This window comes from Podarcis liolepis (assembly GCF_965112155.1).
Source record: "Podarcis liolepis genome assembly, chromosome: 15".
In the NCBI taxonomy this organism is placed as follows: Eukaryota; Metazoa; Chordata; class Lepidosauria; order Squamata; family Lacertidae; genus Podarcis; species Podarcis liolepis.
The window spans coordinates 2,488,750-2,499,979 of record NC_139566.1 but is presented as its reverse complement, the minus strand read 5'-3'; the positions used below and the strand labels follow the sequence as shown (position 1 = coordinate 2,499,979).

Genomic DNA, 11,230 nt, shown 5'->3' with positions numbered 1-11,230 from the left:
GAAACGCCGTTTACCTTCCCGCTGGAGCGGTACGTATTTATCTACTTGCACTGGTGTGCTTTCAAACTGCTAGGTCGGCAGAAACAGGAACCGAGCAACGGGTACTTACCCCATCACGGGGATTCGAACTGCCAACCTTCTGATCAGCAAGTCCTAGGCTTTGTGGTTTAACCCACAGCGCCACCCACGCCCCTTCTTGTAGCATTTGTAGAATGAAGTAAAATCCACAGGCACTACTCTTTGGAGGGTGAGAAACTAATGGGTCCCAACTCCTTCAGGGTTGTCTCCAGATGATTTTTACTCAAAGCAGACCCATTGAAATGAATGAACCTAACTTAATAACGTCTATTAACTTCAACCAGTCTAGCATTAGACTAGCATTGGATATAACATGCAGTGCTTTAGTTTGCCCCGAAAATTTAAGCAGACCCCCAGGCACAGTGGCATAGCGTTGGTTGCTAGTGCCCCGGGCAAGGCAAGTATCTTCTGCCCAGTCTGCCGATAAGCTGGAATGAAGGGGCAATAGCTCAGTGACCTACCTGAGTGGCAGACCTGGAGCCCTCTGAGTGTCAAGTATAGTGGAGAGTGGGGCGGGATTGGGTGGAAGCAGGTATTTTTCTAAAACCCATGCAGAGGGTGCCTTAGCAACCGACCGTTGCCAAAATCCACTCCCGAGTCCGCCTGCGCAAACATTGGGAGATTTTCTGTCTGAGGGGGAGGGCGCCCTGTTTTTTAATTTACTATTACTGCTTTTTCTTTTCAATTTTTGGCCCCCGAAGAATTTTGTGCCCAGGGCAACCGCCGCGGAGGCCCCACCCTTGCTACGCCACTGTCCATGCATCAAGATCCAGAGTGTTGTAGTGGTTAGTCCTGGACTCAGCCATGAAGCTTCCTGAGTGTGGCCTTGGGCCAGTCCCTGCCTCTTTTAGCCTGTGGGGAGAACCATGGGTACATGGGTGCAGAATGCTGCAGCAAGGCTCCTCACGGGGTCTCTGCCATGGCAGCATATTCACCCAGTGATTTTCCAGCTGCACTGGCTCCCGTGGAGTACAGGGTCAGATTTAAGGTGCTAGTTTTGACTTTTAAAGCCCTTCATGGCCTAGGACCCTCGTACCTATGGGATCTCCTCTCCTGGTATGCCCTGTGGAGGACCTTAAGGTCCACAAATGACAACAGCTTGGAGGTCCTGAGCCACAAGGTGCTTAGGTTAGACCTTAGGAGGACCTTAAGGTCCACAAATAGCAACATCATAGAGGTCCCAGGCCCTAAGGAGGCCAGATTAGCCTCATCCAGAGGCAGGGCCTTTTCTACACTGGTGGAACGCTCTGTCTCATGATACCAGGGCCCTGCGGGATCTGATTTCTTTCCGCAGGGCCTGTAAGACAGTGTTGTTCCACCTGGCCTTTGGCTTGGAATCAATTTGATCCCCTTCCCCTCTTTCCTCTTTCTTTTCTCCTTCTGTGATGGAACTTCTATTTGGGGACTTCCCTGGCTTTTTTCTGGCCCACGTAGGACCAGTCTGGATAGTTGGCCTTGGTGAAGACTTGATGTTTTCATCCCCAAAAAAGTTTTTGAGTTTCTGCTGAAATGAGGCTGCATTTTAATCTTGCATTTTAATCTTGTTTTTTAAGCTGTATTCTAATCAATTGTTTTTATATTTGGTGTTAGCCGTCCTGAGCATGGTCTTGGCTGGGGAGGTCGGGGTATAAATAAATTATTATTATTATTATTATTATTATTATTATTATTATTATTATTATTACCATCTTCAGCTCCTTAGAGAGAAAGGTGGGGGTATAAATGCAACAAACAAACACAGGGGTCAACCATCTTGGGGGTCAGGGATTGGCTGGATGAGAAGAAGTGGTGGAAGCCACCTGACCCCTGGGAGCCCCTCTCCCCTGGGAAAACTAAGAGGGAGAGGACTGGGGTGCTGGCTCCTGGGGGTGGGAAACCAGCCACACCCCAGAGGAGGGGACAAGCTGAGAAGTACTGGAGGCCAGGAGCTTGAAGGACGATGAAGAGGAGGAAACAGGTGCTCCAGGACAGGGCAGGGACAGGAGGTAGACTTGGAAGCTCTCTCACAGATCCCCCCCCAATCTGACAGCTTCTCCTCTGACAGCATGCAAGTCCACCACTTCCCAGAACGAGGTGTCTATTGCATGTTGCTGAGCAGAGAGGATCCCTTGAAACTCACCATAGACAAAGGGGGGAGCCTGGAAAAGAGGGCCAGAGAGTGAAGGGGGAATTACAAGCCATGGAGGGAAACTGCTTCATCTAGACAAGAGCAACCCTTAGCAGTCTCCATGTGTTAACTACCATATTTTTTGCTCTATAAGACTCACTTTTTCCCTCCTAAAAAGTAAGGGGAAATGTTTGTGCGTCTTAGGGAGTGAATGCAGGCTGCGTAGCTATCACAGAAGCCAGAACAGTGAGATGGATCGCTGCTTTCACTGCGCAGCGATCCCTCTTGCTGTTCTGGCTTCTGAGATTCAGAACATTTTTTTTCTTGTTTTCCTCCTCCAAAAACTAGGTGCGTCTTCTGGTCTGGTGCGTCTTATAGAGTGAAAAATACGGTATATCTGCTGCCTTGAGGAAGACAAGAGGAGCTGGATATCAAATAAGTGCAGAAATAAATAAAATGTGTGGACAGGGTGGATTTGATTTAAATCACAATTTAAATCACTAGCCAGTAAGATTTGATTTTCCATATTTTCCCGTGTATAAACTAGGGGTTTTTTAACAAAAAAAATAGGTTTAAAATTGGGGCTTGTCTTATACACGGGTAGTGCGTCTTATAGAGCGAAAAATACGGTAACTGTAAGCCAGCCAAGTGTTTCACTCTCTTTCTCTGACCTATGAAGGACCTGCTCTCCTTGTCAGCTCCCTGACCTTGGGCCAGGCAGTGCCTCTCACCCGAACCCACCTCACAGGGCTGTTGTGAGGATGAAATGGAAGTGAGGAAGAACCAGGCATGCCGCCTTGAACTCCGTTGCAGAAAAGGTGGCGTGGCGTTTGCCCACCTAGGTGTGTGGCATCATACCGGGTTCATAAGGAAAGGGTTAACTAATTGTAAAATGACTAACCAACGGGAACCCAAGGGGCCGAGTTAGGGTGGTTGAGAAGACAGTCAGAGGTTTGGAAGAGACAGGGGAGAAAAGTCTGTGGGTTGGGCTAGTCTGGAGCGAGAGAGATTGTTAAGAGGAGTCAGTCAAACCGTTGAGATAACCAGTCAGAAGGTATTAGGAAGGTATAGGCCGGTAAAGAAACTAAAGTTAAGATACTGATGGGAACATTATCTGAGAAACCATAAACTTGTTAACGTTTGTAAAATAAACTTGGTATTTTTTGGTTCACTTTTAACAACTGTCTCTGGACTCAGTGTTTTACCCGAGAGTAACGGGTTGGTGGCAGCAGGGAAGCGAGCGCAGTGGTGGCACAGGGATCACTAGACTGTTAAACGTCCGGGGACCCTGTGTGATTGCCACAGGTGGGTTATAAAAATAAAAGCTCTTGACGTAATGAAGAATATCAGAACGCAACAACGTCTATGTCTTTATATTTGCTCTTTATTGCTGTCTATCTAACATGGAAGTTCTGGGAAGGCAATGCGGGGTGTGTGTGTTTCCCACCACCAAAGAATATTCATAGCCCCTTGCTCTTTCTCCAAGCCAGATGTGATATCTTGGGGAAGATCGTTACTTGTACATCGAGATTCAGGGCATCTAGAGGAGAGGAAAGCAGAGAACGTGGACCAAGGAAGACTTGAGGAAGGAGGTGTCCTCCACTCTCGGAAGGAAGCTCTGCAAAAGCTGGACTGCGGGGATTCAAATCAGGATCTGACCTTGTGGCCGCTTAGCATTTCTTGACGTTGCATTGCCCCATGTTGATGGAAGGACAGGCCTTCACACAGGTTTGGTCAGAGCACACGGTGACGCAGGGGTTCCCGCACTTTGTGGTGCATGTCTTCACACCGCTACAGGGGTTGGCGCACTTAGTAGCACAGGGAGTGATGCTCACGTTGCCGCAGGCATCCTGGCAGACGGTGGCGCATGCGCCCCCAGTTGGGGCTGGGATGGGCGCCACGCAAACAGCCCCGCAGGGATCCTGGCACACAGAAGGGCACTGACCCTTGCTCGGGGCCACGCAGACGGAGCCGCCAGAGCTGGTGCACACCGTGGCGCATGAACTCTGCTGTGGGGTCACACAGACGGAGCCGCAGGGACCCTGGCAGACGGTGGCGCACTGGGGCTGCTGCGGTGTCACACAGACGGAGCTGCATGGGCCCTGGCAGACGGTCGAGCATTGACCCTGGCCTTGTGACACACAGACGGACCCACCGGGGGTGGCACATATGGTCGGCCCCTGGTTCTGCAGGGGGGTCACGGAGATGGAGCCGCAAGGACCCTGGCAGACGGTGGCGCACTGGGGCTGCTGTGGAGTGACGCAGATGGAGCCTCCAGGAGTGGCACACACGGTGGCACATTTAGGAGTGCAGGCATCTGCGCACGATGACTGAGATGGGGTCACGCAGACAGCGCCTCCAGGAGTTGCACACACGGTGGCACTCTTAGTCTTCACGCAGGAAGGAGGAGGAAGGCAGGGTTGCTTGCACTGGTAAGACATCTTGGTGGGGAGGTTTTAAGCTCTGGAAGAGAAATAAATCATAAGAACAAAGGAGGAACCCACTGAATCAGGCCAGTGGCCCACCTAGTCCAGCTTCCTGGTGTCACAGTGTCCAAATCCCACCAGCAACTGTAAAATCTAGGTAGACTGCCTCTGGAGCTGGAGGTTCCATAAGAGAATAGAAAGAACCTGGTGGATGTGGAGCCTGTGGCCCTCCAGAAGCTACTCAACGATAGCTCCCATCGTCCCTGAACATTGGCTGTGCCAAAGGGGGATGGTAGGGTTTAGACTCCAAGAACATTGGCTGGTAGAAGGTATAGTTGAAGAATATTTTGAGGGCCACAGATCCCACATCCCTGATATAAAGACTGCAGATTGGTTATCCTCCACCAGGGCCAGGGCCTTCTCAGTGATGGCTCCAAGCTGGTGGAATGCTCTGTCCCATGAGACCAGGGCCCTGCAGGATTTAAGCTCCTTCCGCAGGGCCTGTAAGACAGAGCTATTCCGCCTGGCTTTCAATTTGAACCTGGCCTGATTTTTTATTCCCCTTCCTCCCCTCCCCTTTATATGAAGATTACCTGCTCTGGGATCCCACAGCTAATTCTCCCCTGGTCTCCTCACTGGCCCAAATAGGACTAATTTAGCCAGCTAGCCCTGGTGATCATCTAATATTTATTGGATGGATTTCCCCCCTAAATTGATTTTTGATTTTATTGTTATTTACACTTTATACCGTATTTTATGCTGGGTTTTTTTGTAGCATCAATTGTTTCGAATTTGTTGTTAGCCACCCTGAGCCCGGTTTTCTGAACCGGTAAGGGCGGATTATAAATAAAAAATTATTATATTATTTATTATTAAGCTCTCTGATTCAATAGTTCCCCGCAGTTCTTGTCCACTTCTCACTGAGCAGGGTTGAACCCGATCCTGCTGTGACATCACAGCTGCTTAGCCAATGACAGGGATCTTGACCCCTTTGCTTGTAAAGACACACAACAGCACCGAAGGAGATGAGCCAATGGTTCCAGCCAGGAGCACAGAGTTTGGGAAGAGTGTTGCGATAGTGGAGACATCAGAGGTTATTGTGGGGGAAGAAAATTACAGATGGGCCCTTAGCTATGTAAATCACAACCAGCAGCAGAGCAACTGTTAATTATAGTGTCTAGGGCTGAACAGCTGCTTCTAACAAGTTCTTACGAATGCTGAGTACATTGGCAGTTGTTCCTTGAAAGTTGCCCCATAGCTCTTAAAGGGTATGGGAGATGCCTTTCGACCGCAAGTGGGTGTCCGTAGATGTTGTTCAACACAGTCTGGGTGTATCACAACCTCATTTTTAAATGGATGGGGGTTGGGGCCACTCTGATGCACACAAACCAGTTTCCTCAAGGTGACCTTAAATAATGTTGGGTTGTCTCAAAGGAGATTATGGCACCTCCTCAGTCCCTTTGCAAAATAATAACAATGAGAGGCTCTAGTTAAGTGTTGGAGGAGACTCCTAAGAGTCCCATGGACTGCAAGAAGATCCAACCTCTCCATTCTGAAGGAAATCAGTCCTGAGTGCTCACTGGAAGGACAGATCCTGAAGCTGAGGCTCCAAGACTTTGGCCACCTCAAGAGAAGAGAAGACTCCCTGGAAAAGACCCTGATGTTGGGAAAGATGGAGGGCACAAGGAGAAGGGGACGGCAGAGGACGAGATGGTGGGACAGTGTTCTCGAAGAGACCAACATGAGTTTGACCAAACTGTGGGCTGCAGTGGAAGACAGGAGTGCCTGGCATGCTCTGGTCCATGGGGTCATGAAGAGGAGGACACGACTAAATGACTAAACAACAACAAAGTTAAGTCAATGTCAAGTCAATGAGACTTGAGATGGACCTCCACCTGTGGCCCTAAAAATATTGTTGGGCTGCAACTCCCAGCCAAAATGGCCAATGACCATACATGATCGGAGGTGCAGCCTGGCAACATCTGCCTATATACTGCGATTCCACTGGAACATAGAAACCCTGCAGGATGTGACATCAGTCACGGACTTCCTCTTTCCCAGAATGCCATTTTCAGTTCCCCTGCCTTTATGGTTCCCATGTTGTGCTTGAAAGTGCTTGGGCCAAGGGGACTGAAATGACAGAAGCCGCCATGGTGGCTGCATAAGATTGACAGTGGGCAAGGTAATGGGTCTTCAGGGCCCCTCCATCCTCCTTGCCCTTCTCTCACTCAGAGGAACATCAAAGGAACCTGGCTGCTGGATCAGACCAATCAAAAAAATTGGGGGATGAAAACGTCAAATCTTCACCAAGGCTAGCTATCCAGACTGGTCCTACATGGGCCAGAAAAAAGCCAGGGAAGTCCCCAAATAGGAGTTCCATCACAGAAGGAGAAAGGAAAAAGGAAAGAGGGGCAGGGGATCAAGTTGATTCCAAGACAAAGGCCAGGCGTAACAGCTCTGTCTTACAGGCCCTGCAGAAAGAAATCAGATCCTGCAGGGCCCTGGTCTCATAAGACAGAGCGTTCCACCAAGTTGGGGCCAGTACTGAAAAGGCCCTGGCTCTGGTTGAGGCTAATCTGACTTCCTTAGGGCCCGGGACCTCTAGGGTGTTGCTATTTATGGACATTAAGGTCCATAAATAGTCTACCATTTTCTGTTCTCACTGTGACCATCCAGATGCCACAAGCAGGACCTGTGTGCAAGAGCAACTCTCCCCCCCTGTTTGTGGTTCCCTGCAACTGGTGTCCAGCGACATCCTGCCTCTGACCAGAGGGAGAACGCAGCCCTTCCGTCTAGCAGATATTGTCAGCCTTATGCCTCTGTCAATTTGCCTAATCCTGCAAGACGAATCATCAGCAGATACAGAGTACATTATGCAGATGAGGAAAATTTTATGAGTGCGTGTTTAATTTGCATAATTTTAACAGGGCGTTCAGCTTCTGTTGTTCCAGAATTTTGAACGGCTGCAGCGCAGCCTTGCAAAATTCCACAATTCATTGCTGATGGATATATATTCAGTGTGCGTGTTAGCACAAGCCTGGGATGCGTCTTGCGTGTGGAAGTGCCATTGCTCAGAGGCAGAGCGCCAGCTTCTCATGCAGAAGGTACCATTTTCAGTCCCTGCACATCTCTAGGTAGGGCTGGGGGGGAGGGATCCTTGCCTGAAATCTTGGAGTGTTGCTGCCAGTTGGTGTGGACAGTACTGACCTAGATGGACCACCTGTCGGACTTGGCATAAGCCAGCTTCTGTGTTCCTTTGTAACCTGTAGCTTACTAGCAGAGTGCATGTTTCCCTCCATGCTGATGATCCCCAATTCAATGGCACCTCCAACTGAAAAGATCAAACAGCTGATGACAATAAAGACTTCTCTGTCTCTCCGAGACCCCAGAGAGCTTCTGCTGGTCACAGTAGACCAGCGGTTCTCAACCTGTGGGTCTCCAGATGTTGTTGGACTACCACTCCCATCATCCCCGAGCTCTGGCCTTGCTAGCTAGGGGTGATGGGAGTTGTAGTTCAACAACATCTGGGAACCCACAGGCAGCAGACTATTCTGAACTGCATGGACCAATAGTTGGGCTTGGTAGTACAGCTTCCTGTTTTGCCTTTGCTATCAACATAGGAGCATCAGAAACTGCACTAGATCCACTGATCCTATCATCTACACTGATGGGCAAGGGATCTCCAGGATTTCAAGCAGGGGGTCTCTCCTAGTCTTACTTGGAGATGCTGAGGATCGGATCTGGGACCTTAAGCATGTAATTCATAGAGTCAGAAGTGTAGAGTTGGGGTCCCATCTAGTCCCACCCCCTGCAATACAGGAATCTCAGCTCAAGCATCCATGACAGATGGCCACCCAACCTCTGCTTCAAAACCTCCAAGTAAGGAGAAACCACAACATCCCGAGAGAGTCAGTTGCGAGAAAGTTTAGTTGGTATCTCGTTTCTCGTAACTTGAAGCCATTGGCTTTTGTCCTCTCCAGAGCAGGAGAAAAGGAGCTCGCTCCATTCAGATGCTCTACCACTGAATTATGGTCACATGAAAAGTGTCTGCTGGATGTGGCCCAGAACCCTGTTTTCACAGTGGCCAAACAGATGCCCACGGCAACCAGAACATGAGTGTAACAGCCCTGAGGTTCTCAGCAACTGGTAATCAGAAACATACACTCTCTGATAAAGCTCCTTCGCTTTCAATGCACCTTTGAAACATCCTCATAGACAACCAGCATCTTTGGAAGAAGCTCCCCCTGACACTCCTCCTTTCTGTATGGGTTGGCCATATTGCAATATGGTGGATAGGGACAGTGTCTTCCACTGGACACAGTTTAAGTTACGGGGTGCAGGCCAGGCCATGTGACACACATAGATTTGCTCTCTCCCACACTGTGTCGCTGCTTGTTCACTGTTCTATCTAAGCCTCTGCCGCAACCTCATCGCAACTGTTGCCCAAGGCATCTACCCCACTCTGCCTTATGGTAGAGATGGCCACGGACAGCTAATGGACAGTTTTGTATGGAGGATTCATTCAGATGAGACACTATCTGCAGTCTGGAGTGGTATAAAGGCATCCTGACCTCCGCTTGGTGAACTTCAACAAGAGGAGAAGCCACCAGCCGTATTTCTGAACCTGTTGGGTTTAAACACTAAGATTTGTCGATGGTGGGTTGTTGTTTTCTGTATTAATTTTTTTTAATTGAGCTTTGATCAGTTGGAAGAGCATCATAGAAATAATCTATTTGAATGAGTGAATAAATAAATAAATAATATTTGGGACAGCTGCAAACGTCTATTTGAATGGACAAACAAATACTGAACAATAATAGAACCAACAGCGCAGTAAAGCAACAGGAAGAACCTTCTGACTGTAGGAGCTGTTTGGCAGGGAAATGGTCTCCTCCACAAGGTTGTGGACTCTCCTTCCTTGCAGATTTTTAAGCAGAGGTCAGGGATGCTTTAGCTGACATCCATGCATTGCGGTGGATTGGATGACCCCCACCTCACTGGGGGTCCCTTCTAACTCTACAATTTTATGATTCTATGATACTACTTCTCCAACGAAGATCAAAAATTGGAGTGGCCCAAACTTGTAAGTAATTTGGATGAGGAATGACTGTTGTTGGGCCAAGTCTCCCACCAGCCCCAGTTGGCATGACCAGTAGTCAGGGATGATGGGAGTTGTAGTTGAACCATGTTCTTGGTGTCCAACTCCAATCAGCCCCAGGTGGCATGGTCAATGCTCAGGGATGATGGGAGTTGTAGTTCAACCATGTTCTTGGCATCCAACTCCAATCAGCCCTAGTTGGCATGGTCAATGGTCAGGGATGATGGGAGTTATAGTCCAGCAGGACCTGGAGCTTCTGCATCCCTGCAGTAAAGGATGTTCTCTGAAGGGCTCTTACTGCCTAATGTAATTTAGAACCTATTATTCCACCTTCCTGCTCCTACTCCCTGTTATTATTCCTATTTTTTAGCATGCCACCAAGGTGTCGGCTGCTAATCCCATGTTTAAGAGAAGCCACTTACACCTCCACTGAAGAGAGAGCTGCTGATGGTATCGCCACCATCAGGCATTCTCCTTCTACCTCTCTTGTTCTCTGATCTCCTTCCTTGCGTCTTCCTCCAACCTTGGTTCTCTCACCCTCCTGGCACTTCTTCGCTCCTCTGTAATTCTCCTCTGTTGCCACTCATTTATTTTAAGAAATTGCCTCCTCTGAAATGAAGGCAGGGAAGTCCCCCAAAGGCAGCACCTTGAACAGAATGGCCAAAATCTCATTGGCTGTCGTAAACCATCCCCGAAGCCATTGGCGGAAATTACAACCTTTGGTACTACTAATTTTTCCTCCAAGTGGGGAATAAAACCCAATATCCAAAAGAATGCTGTAATAAGCAAGCAGCCTGGCTGTAGCCTAAAATCGTTTGTCAAGAGCTCAAGAGAGACGGGCTCTTCCATGAGAGCGGGAGAGATCCCAAGATACTCACCACAGTGGATGACAAGAGCAGGATGATCCAAGAGTCCAAGTCGAGTTTGGTGGACACACCGAGCTGGCCGCCTCTTTTATATGACTTCCAAGAGGCAAGATCCCGGAAAGATGGTGCCCCGAGGGATGGGAAGCTTGTTAAGAGCACCCGAAGCTCGCCCCACCTAGTCATCTCCAAATTGCTGACAGCCCTCATTAGGTTGAATGGAATCCTCCTAACATGAGCGGAAGGACTTTGGAAATGAGAAGGTTGGGTCACGTGAAGCTGGTTGGACCCACATGGAAGTGGGAAAACAAAGAACGGGGATAAATTGTTTATTTTAAGGAACTAAATATGGATAGATGGATGAATGGATGGATGAATCCTCACTTCTGCTGCTGTCCTCACATCCATTCTTTAGGCCCTGAGTCACACAGTATGGAAAACCACCCTATTCCTTGGGATGCTCTTTGAACCGCCAAACCATTCCTTGGTACTGATCACAAGCTCAAAAGTTCAGAACAGGCATATTCCACCTCTTCAGACCCAATTTTAACCCATCTGGGGACCCATTTCTTCATCTTCTACCATATATCAACATGGCAGCCGTGTTCCTGTTGTGACCCACCTTGGACCAGGCTATGATCCACTAGCAGCTGAAGAC

The 11,230-nt window shown here is 48.8% G+C and overlaps 1 protein-coding gene across 1 annotated transcript; it reads right to left on the bottom strand.

The window, feature by feature from the left end:
* Nucleotides 1-3,551: 3,551 nt before the first annotated feature.
* LOC310694707 (uncharacterized protein) lies at nucleotides 3,552-10,666 on the bottom strand. The gene is made up of 2 exons (XM_083478061.1): nucleotides 10,588-10,666; nucleotides 3,552-4,648 (listed from the first exon to the last, which is right to left on the bottom strand). Exon 2 carries the CDS (start codon nucleotides 4,624-4,626, stop codon nucleotides 3,856-3,858), a length of 771 nt encoding a protein of 256 aa, XP_083334187.1. The 5' UTR covers nucleotides 4,627-4,648; nucleotides 10,588-10,666; the 3' UTR covers nucleotides 3,552-3,855.
* Nucleotides 10,667-11,230: the final 564 nt, after the last annotated feature.